General features: G+C 42.5%; 1 protein-coding gene across 1 annotated transcript in view; it reads left to right on the forward strand.

Moving 5' to 3' along the window:
• The window catches only part of tgfbi (transforming growth factor, beta-induced), a 64,563-nt gene that overhangs the window by 6,985 nt on the left and 38,044 nt on the right, over positions 1-19,534 (forward strand). The window contains exon 3 of the mRNA XM_078230890.1: positions 17,629-17,693. Coding sequence (XP_078087016.1) covers positions 17,629-17,693 — 65 coding nt within the window. The remainder of the gene's footprint in view (positions 1-17,628; positions 17,694-19,534) is intronic.

The following is a 19,534-nucleotide window of genomic DNA, read 5'->3' on the forward strand; positions in this document are numbered from 1 at the left end:
GTCATCTTTCGATACTTTTAAAATATGAATTCTCAAAAGTAAGGATTTCTGCTCCCATGTTATACACATGATAGGTTAGAAATTCCTCATATTTACCCTGCTAATCTCCCTAACACTCAGGTTAATTTATCATGGCCAATCAACCTAACCTGCACATCTTTGGACTATGGGAGGAAACCCACACAGACACGGGGAGAATGTGCAAACTCCACACGGGCAGTGACCCAAGGCCGGAATTGAACCCGGGTCCCTGGCGCTGTGAGGCAGCAGTGCTAACCACTGTGCCGCCCCCATTTGGGCCATTCAATATTGGTTCCAATTTATAATGTACACTTCATATGTAATGCAAATATCGATTGGGAAGCATGGTATGGCATTAGGCACCAATGTGTACACCAGCATTCAGTTCCATTGCAGTCAATGGAATTGAATATCAAAGAGGCATTGAAACAATATCTGATCTAATACTACCTCCTCTCCACTACTGCCAAAGGTGAATTTCTATCTCATATTTTTTGGTTTCAACAACCTCAAGGCTAACCCTGGATTTAACGTTTGTTTATGCATGGTGCCTAAGGTGCTTTTTCTGTTGTTTTCTTGTATGTGCGGTATTTGCATTACATATGAAGTGTACATTATAAATTGGAACCAATATTGAATGGCCCAAATGGGGGCGGCACAGTGGTTAGCACTGCTGCCTCACAGCACCAGGAACCCAGGTTCAATTCCGGCCTTGGGTCACTGCCTGTGTGGAGTTTGCACATTCTCCCCATGTCTGTGTGGGTTTCCTCCCACAGTCCAAAGATATGCAGGTTAGGTTGATTGGCCATGATAAATTAACCTGAGGATTAGGGAGATTAGCAGAGTAAATATGAGGAGTTATGGGAATAGGGCATATGTGGGATTGTGGACGGTGCAGAATCGGTGGGCCAAATGGCCTGCTACTGCACTGTAGGTATTCTATGAATGAAGTTGAGTATTTTTGGCCCTTTTTGAATAGACCCCTCCCCCCCACACACACACCACGTTCCACCTGTCTGGCCCTGGTGAACCTGCTGAACTTGGCTGTTTCCTGAGGCCCCATCATCAATGCATGGTGTAGGCCACACTGCAGTACCGGAGTGATCACCGCTTCTGGTGGCACTGGTGAACTCTTAGCTCTGGGTGTCAACTCTTGGGAGGTGAGACACCTGCCCCTTACCGGGATATCCAGGGGGCAGGCGGGGACCCAACTGGAACTGGATGCAAATAGAATTGAAAATAAGGATAGTGAGTAATTCAGATTAGAAATCCTTACTAAGTACAAATGATTTTACTATCTAATGCCTTGAAAGTTTCACTTGTATACTTTGTGGTATAATTATGTGGTACTTGTGGCTGAGCAGACATTAAGATACCTACATCTTAATTTGGCGTATAGTATTCAGTGCATAGAACTGCACAACACATAAGTAGATCATTTGGTCTATCATTTCTAAGCCTGGGAAAGAAAGATTTGCAATTGCATTATGTTTATCATCATTCCAACATACTTTACAGCGAATGAGTACTTTTGCAGTGCACTCTGTTGCAATGTAGGAAAAGTGGGAGCCAATTTGCACACACGACAAGATCCCACAAACAGAAGTGGTTTACTGACCAGCGAATTTATTTGGGTAATGTTGGTTGAAAGATAAATGTAGGACTGGACATCCAGAAACCTCCCCTACTCTTCTTTGAATAGCAACAAGAAATCTTTTACATTTGCCTGGTTTCATGTCTTGTTTGACAGTCGATACATCCAGCACCAAAGCACTTCCAAGTTGGGTTCACTTGAAAGGTAAATATCCCACACTGATTCTTTATTAATATCTCGCTATTAATTTGTTATTAACAACTTGACATAGTATATTAATCACCTGTCATATCATAATTCTAATTGCCAACGTAAGGATAACAATTTTAGGACTGCTCCCCAAAAAAGTTATTGGAAGAATCAATGAGTGAAATTGCCACTCATAGCACATCTCTAACTTACAGAACATTGGATCAAAATGTGAAATGCATATAAGAAAACTAAGATTAAGGAAGTTGGCTAGAAATGGAAATTCTGCGCAGCCCACAGGAATGAAACCTCTACAGAAAACCAGAGCAGCCAAGAAGACAAGACGTCATAAATCTTACATGGGGAGACAGTCATCACTACAGAGAAACCAATGATAGCAACCACAGCTGCATGTTCTTTGAGTCAGAACATTTCTCATTTAGCAAATATTTTTATTCCCTGGCGCTTGTGGTCATTTGCGTATGGTTCTCGGAATACTGAGAACTCCTGTTTGCTTTGCTGCAACCAAAGTTATGAGATTCCCTCCTGTTGCAGTATTTCAAATGGCAAAGCAGCCAGGTGTGAAGGTAATAAGGTTCATCCTGTTAGCTTCTAGGAATATAAATGAAACCAAAAGCTGAACTGTGGACTAATATTTCTTTCAGAAAGCTTAGTTCATCAAGTACTGGCTTATTTTAAATTTCTGGAGACAATCCTCCGAGATCTAGGTGGAAACACTGAGGGGAGTTGGGGGCGAGGGTAAGTTTTGGGGTAAGAAGGCCTAATTTATGCATATGGACAGGCTGCTGCTAAATTTAGCAGGCCTTTTTAGTTTAGGCAACAATTACTGTATGCCCCCTCTCGACATTGAAGTGATCCAGGCACAATGTAAAAAGGACTGCCCAATCGCTACCAACAGTTTTGCATTTTCAATCATGTCAAAGTTGACCCCTTGTTTATGAAAGAGCTGTATGAAGAAGAGAATGTGTGAAACATCATTGATAGCATTATATATAGATTTTTTAATTAACTCAGCGTTCTGAGGTATAGCTGCAGCATATGGTGAGCTCCTGGCTTTAACACAGAGGGCTTGCTTAAGTGCGGACAATTGGAAATTCGGGGACTGTTGAACTGAAAACATCTGACAACTTGGCAACACACCTCTATTATTAAAAATGGAATTTGATCACAATGGTCTAGATCTTCCCTATATTTACTTCTCTTACCTGTCTGATTAATTTCCCATTATTAGGTCCAACAGTCCTCCCTATCTTGTTGAACGTTTTACATTCTGTGTCAGAAAGGAGACCTACATACAATGTTATTTCTCTGTTCCCTATACCTCTATCTCTTCTTATCAGATTATATTGGGGTAGTTAATATCTTGGATGAATATTATACTCTGTCCTTTACCCCTTGCGGTCATGTGATCATGCGGCTACTTAAGGGGTCATGTGTCGGAAGTGTGGGACTTCTCCCCAGAGTGGAAACACTTAAGAGCTGCTCAGAGTACTGAATAAACTCTTGTTGTTATAAGTCCTTGGCTGCCAGTCATTGGAATCCAGTACTTCTATGTAGTGTCAGGAATTGGCAGTATGGCACAGGGACTTTGCCGCATCGACTTGTTCACGTTCAACAAAAACATTGTGGATAACTGGGCCATGTTTGAAAAGGAATCGTGCATCTGCTGTGGCACCAGGTTATCAGACAAATCCAAAAAGATACAAGCATACACCTTTAGTAAAGCTAATGGACCCTGAAGCCATCAAAGTCTTCTGTCTTCCAAATGGAGAAAGGGAACCTCAAGATACTGTTTAAAAAAAGTTTTAAAACATTGCTTGCCAGTGAAGCACATAATACTCGACAGACACACGTCTAACAAAACAAACCAAAGATTTGATGAGTCAATACAGTCATAGACTGCAACTTTAGAAGCTTTAGCAAAAGAACATGTGTTTGGCATATTCACAGATGAATTAGTCAGAGATCGCATAGTCTGTGGGGTTCACATTGATCTTGTTCGCAAAGCAGCTGCTTCAAGAGAAAGATTTAACATTGCAAACAGCCGTCAGTATCTACATGCTAAATGAGCAGTCTGGACAAAAGCAGTAAGGAGTTAAGGCGGGGAACAGGGGTTTCTGTGGTATAGGGCATGCCCTGCCCCATTTGCGATGGCATCACCCTCCGAACAGAACAGCATGTTTGCCATTTGCTAAACACTCCAATAAATGTAACAAATGGAACCGATTTAGAAATTGCTGCAGATCGAAACCACAGGAGCCACACTGCAGCCGACGAGTCCTTCAAGGTTCGGAGCGCGACTCTGGTAAACTAACTGGAGTTCAGCCAGAGCAACCAAACTACTGAGCCTGCAACAACAGTCCGGTGTGAGAGTGTCAATATCATCGCAGAGAAGGCTGAGATCCCCACCACACTGAGCAGTGTTTGCAGCAATGTAAAAATTGACACTGGAGCAAAGCGCAACATATTGCCCAGGCAAATGCGGCGTGAAATAGGCCCATACTCAGCATCAGACTCCAACACCGAGGTGGACCTTGTGGCCTATGGCGGGCAAATCATCCTTATGAAGATGTGGCCACTCCTTTTTGCATACAGGGCAGCTTCAAGTTTCACATAGTCAACCTGAATGTAAGGCCAGTGTTAGGTTTTTGGGATAACATCACACTGGGACTCATCCACTTTGGTCCAGGTGTACAGGCTCTGCATCACCAGGCCCCAGAAATTATGAAGTACAAAGTCCTCTTCAACTACGATGACATTGGTCAGCTACCTATAACATACCACATGAGAGTAGATGATTCGATAGTGCCAATAGTTTGTTCTCAAAGAAGAGTACCATTAGCCATGAAGCAAAAGTAGTCAATGAGCTACATCAGATGACAACACTGCATGACGTAATTCCCATTAATGAGGCCACAGGCGATGGTGGCTGCCAGAAAAAAAGAAGGTTGGGGGGAAGAGCGGGATGGTGATATGAATGCTGGTGGTACTCATTGAGTGGAGGAAGGGGGAGTAAGATTTGCGTTCCAATTGGGGTGCCCTTTAAAGATGGTACCCTGACCTCAGTGGAACTTGTTGCTGGCTCTAAGAGTCCCTGCCTCGCCAGAGTGTTGGCATAAACCCCGGAGCACAGGCAGGGTGGAAGTATGCAAGAGCTGTTTGGAGCCTGTTATTGTTATCAGTCCTTGGTCGCCAGTCATTGGAACCCAGCACTTCTGCATTCATTTCACACATTTGCTTATATATTTCTGCCTTTGCCTCCTTTTCACTCTTTGCTGGCCTACAGTATACCTCTCATAGTGAGATTAATCCCTTCCTATCATTTATTTCAATCCATCTGAATTCTATTTTTATCCTTCTGTTAATTATATCCCTTTTTTTACTGTTATTATGTTATCTCTAATTAGTGCAGCTGTACTACCCCACTGACTGTCTTCCCCATCCTTTCTGAGTATGTAATAATCTGCAATTTTTATTTGTCAGTCTGTTCTATATATGCAGTTTAAAAAAAAAATTCTCCCTGGTCAAATTCCTCCCAGTAAGAAGTCTCACAACACCAGGTCAAAGTCCAACAGGTTTATTTGGTAGCAGCGCTCCGAAAGCTTATGGTATTTGCTACCAAATAAACCTGTTGGACTTTGACCTGGTGTTGTGAGACTTCTTACTGTGTTCACCCCAGTCCAACGCCGGCATCTTCACATCACAAATTCCTCCCTACAGATCATTGTCTCTAGTTCCCCTCCTTTATTTTGGATGATATGTATGTTGCTATGGAATGTAAAATAATTGATTCTTGTATACATAAAATCAAGATGTAGTTTAATCTCACATGATTAAGGTTTTTTTATGAATCTGCAAACTGTCATTAAGTATCTTGAATGAAGGTTGTTTACTTTCTGCAAAAGTATAGGATGTTGGTTGCTAAATGTATCATCATGCCTGTTGCCACATTATGAAATGAGATGGGCAAGATAGTCTTGAATAAGGAAATGGACTTTGGGGCTAAGATAATTTGTTACATGTTGAATAGTAAACAGATTGATCATCTGGAAATTTTATAGGATCTTGTTTGCACTAACATTGTCATCTTGGGCTGTGTGCATGACTAGAGTCCTAAAAAGGTCTTGATCTTTCTTTCACAATTTACGGGAAAATCACGATTGAAAGGATTAATGAAGTTACATCTCCACCCAGAGAAAAATAGGATAATATTGTTTGAATCTTTGTTGGTCTGTTGCTTATAGGTTTGTTCAGCACAACAAAATTATCAAGCTTCAGACATATTTGAAGACAGATTCAAATTATCTTGCAAAAGTTTTAAATGTCTTTAATTGTTCCTTCATATTTATTGTTGGATTCTGGCTTCAAATCCGAGTTCTTCAGAGTCAGTGATGAGGCACAAGCTTTTGGTTATGAACTTTTATTTCGAAGGCACTTGGTGTTCAGTCCAGCCAGTGCGGTGTCGTGACAAAGAAGGTTTCCTTGTGTGCCTCTTCTTATACTCACTCTGTTGCTGAACAGATTTTGCAACTTAAGCAACCTCTCAGTAAGTACCTTTCCATTGTTCTCTAGGCTGCAGCTTGAACCGGTTCTAACCAGCCCCATAGCCACAAGCCTGTTTGCAAACAACCTTTTGTCTTCTACCACAGGTTGCAACAGTTCAGTACGTGATACTTCAAATCCCTCAGTCCCCCTTTGATACAATTAATGCTTCAAGCAGCTAATCGGAATGTTATCCTGGCATGAACTACTTGCAGTTACCAGCATAAGAAATTTAGCAAGCTTAATCACACATACAATCCTAAGGAATGATGTGGAGATGCCGGCGTTGGATTGGGGTGGGCACTATAAGAAGTCTCTCAACACCAGGTTGAAGATCAACAGGTTTATTTGGAATCACGAGCTTTTGGAGCGCTGCTCCTTACCACTCACCTGTATCTGCATTGGGTTAAATAAAATAGGAGGTCCTGACATTGGGGACTGGAGTAAAGGCTGCATGAGTACAGCAGAAGACAATACACTGAAAAACCTTTAAAATGATTAAGATAAGTGAGAGGAAAACAACTAATATAAATAATCCTTGTATGATCCATATCCGTATGCTTCCTAGGATGCCCTCAAGCCACCTGAAAATATCCCAAGGTTTTGAGTCAGCCTTTAGGGCTTTAACCTGTTTGTGGATGTCAGATTAAAGCAGAAACATTGCTCGAATAGTCAGGGATATAGGTACAACATTCATGTCCAATCACTGCACATGTGCCACCTTTTTTGGTCAATGGGAGGTCTAAGGCCATTCGGTTTTGTAACACCATTCTCCCAAGCTGAGCTAGCTCAGCATTCATGGCAGCTATGGCATTTGCAGTGCTATTCCCTATTTTTCTCAACAGCATGCACCAGATGCCTTATTTCGTCTAACGCAACTGTGACTCCATAATTTGGGATAAGAGCGGAGAAGAAACATTGTGTGGGAGTGACTACAACCTCTTCGGGACCGTAAAGGTCACGTTTGGATCAGTGAGGATCTCTAATATGGTGAACCAGCCCCTAACAGCGGGGACTATGTAAGCACCATAGCATGAACGTGACTAATGAGTAGGCAAGTGTTCATACGTCTTAGTACCACAAACATACATAATACCATTTATACAGATCTGGTCGATGTTCCAAACCACGAGTGAAGTTATCCTCATTCCTTCCTTCACAGAGAGTGACATTCAGAGCCCATGTGGAAAAATTATATTTACAATGACTATACCCTGCTATAAGGGCCGTTCCATTGTTGACCCAGCACAGTAGTCTGTTGGGAATGTAAGATAACTTAATAGGTGTATTTGCTTTATCTTTAGGAATTGGTTTGATATAAAAGTTCATATTCTTATTAAGGTACGGATACTTGACAGTATTCTGTAAAGCGACATAATCAGAAAGTGTGAATGGGATGGCAATCATAGGATATGTATGGGATTCCCTGGGTAGCAAACCACAGACCCAACAATCTTTTCGATCCATGACCCTAGCATATGCACGTGTGACCTGTTGGAAGAGGTTAGCACCCGGGACATCATAATGGTCATTGTAGTTGGAAGAGGTTAGCACTCGGGACATCATAATGGTCATCGTAGTTGGTTGGGGGCGGGGGGGGTGGGATTAATGATGACCATGTCCTGGCTACAAGCATGACAGAATGAAAAGCTGCACTTTCATGTCTTGTTTTGTGGGTGATTCATGTACAGTATGATTTAAAACAATGATAGACACACAGATCATAGCAATAAATCTGAGCTTTACAATTAGGTATTTCTTGCCAACCGAGTGATTCCTCTGTTATCTGTGTGATGAATGCAATATCTCTGTTTTAATGTGATTGATGGGGTGAGAACATACATGAGAATCAATTATATAAATTCTGTTTCCTCTGTGTCTATAAAGGCATTCCGCAAAACACAGATATTAGTCCATCCATTGATTCTAAACATCAACTATTTCTTGCTCTTTTCCTCTCCAACTGTCTTCACCTCCCCGCTGAGGAGGAGGATGATTTAGCAGCTTTGCTCAGTGTCTTCTGGCTGTTTGGTATCTTCACCGTCCGTTGCTCAGCGGCATATGCAAGTAAGGAAGAGGTTACCAGCACATCACCTCATTTCGTCTATTCCGGATAGCCCTTACTCAGTTTGCAGTGATTGGCGTGAATCCACTTGGGGGTTTTCCAGCCACTTTGATAGCTGAATTAGTAATTAACAGTACCTGATAGGGACCTTCCCACTTTGCTCCCAGAGGCTGCTTCTGTGGCTCTATATTTCGATTATACTCATAGGCCAGGAACCAGAGTGTCCTCCTTCTGGTGGGTCGTCCAAGGTAGCCTAAACCTGTTGGTGAGCGACTCTAATGGGTTGGGTTAATTCATAACAATAATCAAAGAGTCACTCATTAGATGAACATCAGCTTTTCTCAAATCTGGTGTCCCAGGTAGTGGCATTGGTCTGCCCGTGATGAGCTCATGCGGGCTCAGCCCTATTTCCCTGTTGGCAGTAGCTCTGATACTGCAGAGCACCATCGGTAGGGCTGTCACCCAGTCAGTCCTGGTCTGATACATTTGAGACCGACCTTCTTTGGTCCATTTCATTTTCTCTCTCAACCATCCTTGAGAACTACGGATGATGGGGGCAGTGATATGACCACTGAATGTTCAGTAACCTGCACACTTCTCGACACACTGCCCCTGTAAAATATGTCCCTTGGTCCAAGTGAGATGTCCTCCTTGGACACAGAAGGACGTCTTTCACGAAAGTTTTGGCAGTGTGTGAGGCCGTGGTCTTCCTGGCGGGGACTGCCTCCACCCATCTAGAGAACTTATTCACAATCACCAAGACTTCTGTGTACCCTTTACAAGTTGGTAGTGTGATGTAGTCCACTTGTAAGTGACAAAAGGGTCCCGGAGGAGTTGGTGTATCCAACACGGGTAGCTTGACTGCTGCTCCTGTGTTATTTTTCTGACGCAGATTTCAGCCACTATCTTACTCTGAATGTGAGTTCTCCCATGTCTGGGAGAATCTCTGAACTATTTTATCCATTCCAACATGTCCCAACAAGTGAATCTGCATCGCCAAATAAGGAAGGAGCTACCACTCAATTACTTCCATGTCTCCAGACACCATCAGAAAAGAATTTCATTCTGTTTTCCATCAATTCCTACTTCTCCTCACGGCTTCACGTGCCTTGCATTTCTTCTATCTGCGACAATGTCTGCAGTGTTGTATACACTTGTCACTGCTTTGTTTCATCATCATTTTGTCTGCCCTCCCTAGCGGCTTGTCTTGTAGCTTCGTCTGCTAGCGCATTGCCTTTAACTTCAGGAATATCTTCTGTTGTGTGTGTGTGTTTTACATTTGAGGATAACAACCTCACTTGGGAGCTGCAAAGCTTCCAGAAGCCCCTGGACTAGTAGACCACTTTTAACAGGAGTAACAGCCACAGTAAAGAACCCTCTGTTTCCACAGTTGGCCAAAATCATGCGCTATCCCAAACGCTTGTAAATGTAAGTATTGGCACTCTGACCTTCAGCCAATTTCAGTAAGTGCCTTTAGTTTTGCTTGTTGGGCTGAGGTACTTTCAGGCATCAATCTCTATGCTAATACAGCACTTTCTGTTGTCACAGCCCAGCCTGCCTTCCAAACTCCATCTTCCACCATGGATGACCCATCTGTGTAGAGGAGTCAGTGTGCGTCAGAGGGAGGAGTTTGGGGAACTATTTTGCTGCGATTCCAAGTCTTGAATAATATCTACACAGTCATGGTCTTCTTCTGATGGTAGCTGGTTTGGTCTTGAGAGGACACATATGCGCCACTTCCCCTTTGTCCGAATCATCGCTGTCTGAGTCAGAGCTGGAGTCCTCTTGGTGTGGATCAATTTCGGCTATGAGTCTCCTCCTATTCTCTCTCTACCTCCTCCAAATTCAGATACACACTCACGGTAGGTGGAACTTGTGGGAGCAGTCGGGACAAGTTGCCAACTGTATCTCTACCTCTGCAAGGACTCTGTTTAACTTTCTTGAGAGCTCGCAGTTCTTCTCTCAGCCTTTTCGCATCAGCTTCCGCTCACTCTCTCCACTGACGCCACTCACTGATTTTCTCAGACACAACATGTACCTTCTGTTTTTCCCTATCTAGCTGGGAAACCCAGCTCGATGAGTTTCCTCCCACATTCTGAAAGATGTGCTGGTTTGGTGCATTGACCCAAACAGGTGCTGGACTGTGGCGACTAGGGGAATTTCACAGTAACTTCATTGTAGTGTTAATGTAAGCCTTACTTGTGACTAATAAATAAATAAATTTTAAACTTTATAAAATAAATAAAGCTGCGATTTTAGGGTGATTATCTCTTGCTGTTGCAACTGTGACTTTATCACTACGTACATAGACAATTTCTTTTTCGTATCTCTTTCCCAAGTTATTTTTCCAAATGCCCGTTGCACATCCGGTCGGGGCATACCTCGTTGTGATCGGTGTTAATAGTAAACTTTCTGTCTTAAAATTGCCCTTTGTTTCTCCAACTGAAACTTCTTTTCCAAATATTGACTTATATAATTGTGTATCTCTTGTTACTAACTTCAGGGGGCTCCGTGCCTCCCTTCACAGTTGTAGGTTTCTAATGCGAATTGGCCATTTTTGTTACAAAACCCACATAAAATGTAACTCATTTAAATGAGGCACCCTGTACTTTTTTTTAAGAGATACCCCAAAGTCTTGAATTCCTTAGAGTATAGTATACCCAATTACTTCATCAACTGACTTCTCCTGTGATGTATCATCTGAGACGGAAAAGAAAATCCCTTGATCTTAAGAAAAGAAAGGGAGGAGAGCTTTACTCCTTTATGTTGCACGCGCTTTTGTTTCTCTTTCTCTTATCTTGACTTTGGTGCCTCCTTTCCTGATCTTCAGATGTTAATCACCCTGCCCGACTACGCCAAATGTTGGATTCTGGCTTCAAATCCTGGTTCTTTGGAGAGCCAGTGATTTTGAAGGCACATGGTGTTCAGTCCAGCCATACAGTGTCATACCAAGGAAGGTTTCCTTATGTTCCTCTTACTTTTATACTCTCTCTGTTGCTCAATATGTTTTGCAACTTAAGCAATCTCTCAGTAAGTACTTTTCCATTGTTCTCTAGGCTGCAGCTTGATCCGGTTCTAGCCAGCTCCACAGCCACAAGCCTGTTTGCAAACATCCTTTTTGTCTTCCAGCACAGGTTGCAACAGTTTGATACATGGTGCTTCTAATCCCTCATTATGTTTTATCATTGTATTTTTTCCCTGACCATTTATGTTACACTCATTCCTTACCTCTCTTGCTTGTTTTATCTTCAGATTTATGTTATTTTCAGCAGACCCCTACCCTGCCACTTCATCAGTTTAAAGTCCTGCAAACACCTTAATTGTCCTTTCCATTCTGATTGATCCTACTCTGGTTTCGGGTTGAGCCAGCCCATTATACAGCTACTTCCTGTCACAGCGCGAGTGCCTGTGTCCCATATTTCATGAAATGGCATCTATCGTTCTGTCAGTTATATCCCTTTTATTTACTTCTATCTCTATAAAGATATATTTATTTATCATCAATTATCTGAGCTCGCCAACACCACTTGTTGAGTCTTATTTTTGATACATTCTCTGGCTTTGAGACTGGTACTGCCGGAATGCTGTCTCTCATACAAACTGTTAAACCAGGGCCGGCTTGCCCTCTCAGTTGGATGTAAAAGATCTCATATCACTCTTTGAAGAAGAGCAGGGGAGTTTGCACTGGGTGGCACAGTGTTTAGCACTGCTGCTTCAAAGCGCCAGGAACCCGGGTTCAATTCCAGCCTCAGGTGACTGTCTGTGTGGAGTTTGCACGTTTTCCCCATGTCTGTGTGGGTTTCCTCCCACAGTCCAAAAGACGTGCAGGTTAAGTTGATTGGACATGCTAAATTGCCCTCTTTAGTGTCAGGGGGATTAGCAGGGTAAATACACGGGGTTACGGGGATAGGGCCATGGTAGGATTGTTGTCCGTGGAGGTTTGATGGGCCAAATGGCCATCTTCTGCCCTGCAGTGATTCTATGATTCTAATAGTTATAGCTCGAAGATTACGACTAAAAGATTCTGTGCACAAATAGATTGCTCTCCTGCTATTGTACAAAAGTGACTATATGTGGAAAAGTCCTTAATTTGCAGTGGAGTGCTTTGGAAGGTCCTAAGGTCAGGGAAAGCAAGTTATCTTTTTCCTGCCTTCCATAGAAAACAACACATAGGAAAAGGCTCTAAGTTCCAACTCTATACCAATGTTTCTGCTCCTCATCAGCTTCCTCCCAAGCGACTTCATCAGCATATTGTTCCACTCTCTCCCTCCTGTCTTTATCAAGCCCTCACTAAAATGCATTTATGTTATTCATTTCAATGAGCACATGTGAAAGCTATTTCCACAAATTGCACGATATTAAATCCAGGAAATGAATGAAGATATGTTGTGCTGTAATGAGCTGAACATCTGGCCAACCTGGGATAGAAGGGAAGAAAAGTAGAGAAGAACTTGTTTCCAGTCGGTTTCCACTGACCCTGTTCCTGAAGTGGAAATGTCGGCGTTGGACTGGGGTAAACACAGTAAGGAGTCTAACAACACCAGGTTAAAGTCCAACAGGTTTATTTGGTAGCAAATGCCACTAGCTTTCGGAGCGCTGCTCCTTCGTCAGCTGGAGTGGAAATCTGCCTCTGTTAATTTCCACTCCATCTGACGAAGGAGCAGCGCTCCGAAAGCTAGTGGCGTTGGCTACCAAATAAACCTGTTGGACTTTAACGTGGTGTTGTTAGACTCCTTACCCTGTTCCTGAATCCAGAACTCCCAATTGGAGGGGGGGTGGGATAGTGGGGGGAGAAAGAGTGCTCCAACATCAACTATTTATATCCATAAAGCACCTTTAATGTCATAAAAATGTCTTAAGGAGCTTTATAAAGCAGAATTTAACACTGGGAGAGGAGGGGTGAAGGGCGGTTGTGGGATAGACTGAGATCCAGTGTGCCTGGATGCAGATCTGAGGCAGCCATGGGGTCTGTTTGACCCACAATGCTTCTTTGGGACTTTGTCTCAAGTATATAATCTGGGTTGCCCCTGGGGTTTGCTGCAGTGTGAGCTCAGGTTGAAGTACACTGCAGAATCCAAGCCAAATTTTGGAGATCAGGAAATTGCACCATTAAATTAATCATAATAAATGAATAAATCAACATTCTGTTTTGCTTAACATGAATAGGTTGTCAGGAATTAAATAGAATTTACACACAGCTTTGTCCAGATTGTCTTTATTTATGTGAGTGGCTACGATGCAGAATAGGAATTTTTTAGAAGATAAAAATAATTCGAATGAATAATGTTTCCAACTGCAATTACTCACAAAGCTAAGCAGAAACATTCCAATAAAGTCAATCTTTATTAGATCAGCACTACAGAAGAAGAAATCCTTCCTTTTTGAAGGATTACTCGGAAGACATTCCCAGAGAAAACTGAACGATTACAATGGATTGTGACAACATTGAACATCCATCCAAGAATGAAGGAATGGCTCAGGGCATAAATTCCCAGAGATAATAAAAATGCAATCTGTGTGTGTATCAGCCTTCTCCATTTTCTTTATAAAAATGGCAACACAGGTGGCCAAGGTGATTAAGAAGGCATATGATATGCTTGTCTTCATCAGCCAGGGCACTGAGTACACGAATTGGCAAATCATGTTGCAACTGTCTAAAACCTTGGTTAGGCCGCATTTGGAATATTGTGTGCAGTTCTGGTCACCACACTACCAGAAGGACGTGGAAGCTTTGAAGAGAATACAAAAGGTTCACCAAGATGTTGCCTGGTCTTGAGGGTGTTGGCTGTGAGAAGAGGTTGAATAAACTAGGATTGTTTTCACTGGAAAGATAGATGCTGAAGGGAGACCTGATAGAGGTCTACAAAATTATGAGGCATAGCAGAATGAATAGTCAGAGGCTTTTTCCCAGGGTGGAAGTATCAATTACAAGGGGGCACAGGTTCAAGGTGAGAGGGGAAAGTTTGAGGGAGATGTGCAGGGGAAGTTTTTCACGCAGAGTGGTGGGAGGCTGCAGCACGCTGTCAGAGGAGATAGTGGAAGCAGGCACATTAGCAACATTTAAGACGCATCTGGATGGGTACATGGACAGAGGGATGCTGGCCGACTAAGGGGCAGAAGGTTTTTTTTAGTTAGGGGATCATTATCGGCACAGGCTTGGAGGGCCGAAGGGCCTGTTCCTGTGCAGTACCTTTCCTTTTTCTTTGTAAAAGGTAAGGTTATATTATTTGGGAGGGGTTGGGGTGAGGGTGGGGGAGGGGGGGTGGGGGTGGTTCTTATTTTTCAATTCCATGCTCACTGGCCATCCCTTATGCTCACCCATCCTGCACTCAAACAGTGGTGGCATGTCTGACATCCTGGAAAATGTCTCTCATCTGCCTGAGCTATCACCACATCCATCTGGAAAGTGGCAGAAAGGACTGGGAAGCGGCAGTAAAGGCCTTGAGGGGTCCCAGTAGGAGGAGGGAGTTTTGCAGCATTCTTCCCCACCTCCACTTTGTGTCCAGGGCCCTGGTTCAACTGCTGAAGGACTCAGTCAGCTGAAGCCTTTAGTTTCAGCATTGATATTATTGGAAGGGCACACTTGTCTGTGAGGCATACTTCGCAAAAAATAAAACACAAGCTGAAATTTGAACGAATCCAAATGTTCACATAGTCCCAACTCTGGGCAAAACGATCAAGTCTGAGCTCAGGAGAAGCTGAGGGTTTCAAGTAAAAACTTAAGTCTTTAAAAATCATTAAAGCTGATTTATTGGCTACATTTTAATTGTTATTTGAGAAATATGTAATTGCTGTAAATTTTATCCAGTATGAATTCTTTTGTTTGAAAAATTGAAGTTCAATTTACTGAAGAAAAATGTTCCAGAAAGCACAGTGAATAATTTCTGAGAACCAAACTGTGTAATTTTAAGGTAATATACTCTTAGAATAAACTAACAGCGATTGGGTATCATGCATCATAAGGTCCTATCAGTTTATAAAATTATATAGTTTTATTTATGTGATTATTTATATAATATAAAATAGAAGTTTATAAAATTATGAGGGGTATAGATAGGGTGAACAGTTGAAAGCTTTTTCCCAGGGCACAAATGACAATTACAAGGGGGCACAAGTTCAAGGTGAGGGGGGAAAGTGGAGATGTGCAGATGGGAAGTTTTTTTACACAGAGGGTGGTGGCAGCCTGGAATGCACTGCCAAGTGAGGTAGTTGAGGCAGATACGTTAGTAACATTTAAGACTTATCTGGATAGACTCATGAACAGACGGGAACTAGAGGGATACAAGCGTTTGTTCTAGATAGGACAATGTGATCGGCACAGGCTTGGAGGGCCGAAGGGCCTGTTCCTGTTCTGTACTATTCTTTGTTCTTTGTACTGAGCAACCCATAAAAGCAACAGGTACAGTAATAACTTGTAATAAATCCTCTGTAAAATGCATGCCCTGTATGATAAATCTATTACATGATAGATGTGCCTTTCCAACTTCAGCGTGGTTACTTGATAATCCCATCTTTTTCTACATTGTCAACCATGTAAGCCCTCGTAGTGTATTGCTAGTAGTTTGAGATATTAATGCACAACTGGTTATAAACCATTCTGGTAAATGTTTCCTGTTTATGGCTTCACATGTGTTCTATTTTCTATTTATTTGGAAAGTTTATGCAAGCTGCATTAACCTTACTTCATGCTTGAGGGAGAACTCAGAATTGCTTTTGTCTTGTAAATGTACTGGAAGCAATAAATTAGGTTTCTAACTGCTTTTTTCCAAAGGCATAAATTAAGCAGTTGTACTTGTCATACAAAGGCGCACAATGGTCAAGGAGTAAGTATTGTCAGTGTCAAGTACAGTCACTATGAAATACTGCCAGAGAAAGGTAGCGACAGCATGAGTACTGACAGTGTAAAATACTGCTCATAAAAAGTAATTAATCACAATGTACAGCCAGTGTAATGCACTGCCAGTGTAAATTATTGGCAGTGTAAAGTTTGTTCGTCATTTGTGTACACAGCGTGTCCACTGTTCACAGATATTGTCAACAAACAGTTCAATGAGAACAGTTTGTCCCTGTCTACCCTGTCTAGTCCCCTTATGATTTTGAACACATCTATCAATCTTCTCTCATTTTTCTCTTTTTTTTTTCTATGGAGAATAATTCCAATCTATCCACTTTACTCAAGTCCCGTAAGCTTGGAACCATTCTTGTAAATCTTTTCTGTACCTCTCTAAAGCCTTCACAATGTACTGTTGAGAAATGGACACAATCACTGGAATTCTACCGCCCTGCCTGCCACGGCAATCGGAGCAGGCAAGGGGCAGACAATGGGAAGGTCCGTGGACCTTGGGCGGGATTTTGCAGTTTCGGGACAAGCGAAGCCATAAAATCCTGCCCCTTACTCCAGTTGAGACCGAAACAACAATGTTCACCATAACTTCCTTAGCTTTTACACCTGTGCCCCTATTTATAAAGCCCAGGGTCATATAAGCCATTTTAACCACTTTCTGAAACCGCCCTGAGACTTCCAACAATTTGTGCACATAAATCCCCAGATCCACGCATGTGCCATGGCTAATCCATCTAAGCTATACATTTTGGGACACTGAGGGGCAATTTAGCATGGCCAATCAACCTAACCAGCACATCTTTGGAGTGTGGGAGGAAGCCCACACAGACTCTGGGAGAATGTGCACACTCCACACAATCATCTGAGGCAGGAATTGAACCTGGGTCTCTGGTGCTGTGTCAGCGTGCTGCCTCGAGTATAGAGTTGAAAGCACAAACAACTGAGCCAAACTGGACTGAGGCCCAGGGCACACTATGTGCTTTCAGTTTTTTTTCAACTAGTGGCTGCATCAAGTCTGGATGGACCTAATCCCCTTTATAAAGGATCCCTAACACATCAGATCTTAGGCTCTAGTTATGTTGCACATTGAAATATGTTATTGTATTCAACACAACTCCGAGACACTCAAAGTAAGTTGTTGATAACCAAAACACCCTGTTAACAAAATGATCCCTCCTTACAGCATGAGTAGAAGACACTTGTTTCCGCTGTAGTAATTCTAATTCATATCTAAACTTTAGGCCTGATCAAAACTTGTTCAGGTACAACTTAGTGCAGTAAAGTTTTTATTTTAGCACGAAAGATAAAGTCAACTTTCCATAATTAGAACCTATTTAATTTGTTGTTTTGCAGCGTTATAAGATACGAATGCTGTCCGGGATACTCAAAGGTGCGTGGTGAAAAAGGCTGCCCTGCTGGTAAGATATTAGCAAGAATCAATAAATCATTATTTTATCACAGAAATTCATTGATTTAATGATTGAGTTTGATACAGACAAAGTGTGGTGCTCTTTTGGAAAAGGCTGAGCCCAAAAATTGAAACACTTTGGGAGTGGAATTTAATGTTCACACTGACAGACCTATCCATCAGCTGGTGGTGAGACCCACTGTGGCTATTTCTGGGAGCGGATAGTCAGGATTATGTTACAATTAGGCAGCCTGTTGCCTGTGTCAAGGTTCCCGGCTTCACCAGGGGAAATTGCCCACCACACTTTGCAATGCAGGATGGATATCCCACCTCTGAGAGCTGCTGGCCAGAGGCAGGTCGCTCTCTAATGGTCAGGCTGCCAAGGCAAGGGGAAGGGGTGGGTCATTTTGAAGGGTGGAAGTTTGCATCAGCACGGGGTGGTTCCCATGCCACTGGCAGCTTCCTCTATTGAGCGCAGGGTGCCTGAGAAGTTCCCCACCCTCCCAATAGACGGCACGCATGACTGTTAGGGCTTAGAATTAGAACTTGCCATATAATAGTGAAATCAAACAGTATCTTTTCATACAGGCTTATGGAAATCAGGAGTTCTGTCCCTCCCCCTCCCCCACCCAAAGCCTGGATCCTTGGTCAATTGAAAGTTTCAGTGCTAAGACTGATAGATTTTTCTTAGATAAGGAGCAAAGGTGGACAAATGTAGTTGCGATACAGATCAAGAGTAATGTAATTGCATAATGGAACAGGCTCAAGAGGCTGAATGCTAATGTTCTGTTCCTTTATTCCACTGCTTATACTGCTATTCCTTTATTCCTAAATCTGTTACCAATAAAGGTGCTGCTACAACTGGTAAATGCAATTTTAAAATGGAAGTGATGTTTTAGAGCAGAACTATAGGTTTAATTTTCATCCAGCTGATTGACTCCATGTCTCCTTCAAGTTTGCCATCAAGTGACTCACCTCCAATCTCCCAACTCAAATCTGTATTCAACATTGAGGCAGTTTCTAAGTAACATTTAAATAGTTCATATTTCCAATTCCATTAGAATCATCAGTTAAAATTGTATTCATGAATGCAGACCCTCCATGGATCCAAAATTGCAAACATGTCCTCCACCAAAGCAGTATGTCTTGCTGAGTCTTGATTCTGGTTCCAACAGATCCTGAAATCTTGGTGGTGACATACATTGCTTCATTACATCAATCCCAATATGAGACTTGTTAGAATGAATTTTCCTCTGAATTACTGTCTGCCATAGAAAGCTACTTGCAAGTTGACCTCCCCCTCATCACCGCCAATAATCACTTGTCCCATTTGAGGCCTGCGAATTGCGCCATTCACTGCCTATGCAGTGAATCAATAGGGCATACTAATCTCTGCAACATGTACCCACCAGCCTCTGCCCAAATCTATTACATCATCTTATAAATGGCTGAAGGAGCTGCAGCACAATTTCCCCAAGGTGGACATTGCAGAGCACTCTGGAGGTTGTCACACTGGGAGATTTCTGATATGAAACACAAACTTACCTGAGTGTTGAGCATGGAGGTAGGGAACCCGACAAACCTTGGACTTCGCAAGCTGCACATGTGCAAGGGCTACATGCTGAGAGAGGCACTAAACCTTGGTATAGCTGTCAAGGGATGAAATGGGGAAGGTCCCTGTCTAAGACCGTCCAGCCACAGTGAACTAAAGAATGAAGAAAATGACAACACAGGAACAGGCCTTTCGGCCCTCCAAAGCCTGCACTGACCATGCTGTCTGACTGAACTAAAACCCCCCTACCCTTCCGGGGACCATGTCCCTCCATTTCCATCCTATTCATGTATTTGTCT

This window comes from Mustelus asterias, chromosome 16 (genome assembly GCF_964213995.1).
Source record: "Mustelus asterias chromosome 16, sMusAst1.hap1.1, whole genome shotgun sequence".
Taxonomy (NCBI): domain Eukaryota; kingdom Metazoa; phylum Chordata; class Chondrichthyes; order Carcharhiniformes; family Triakidae; genus Mustelus; species Mustelus asterias.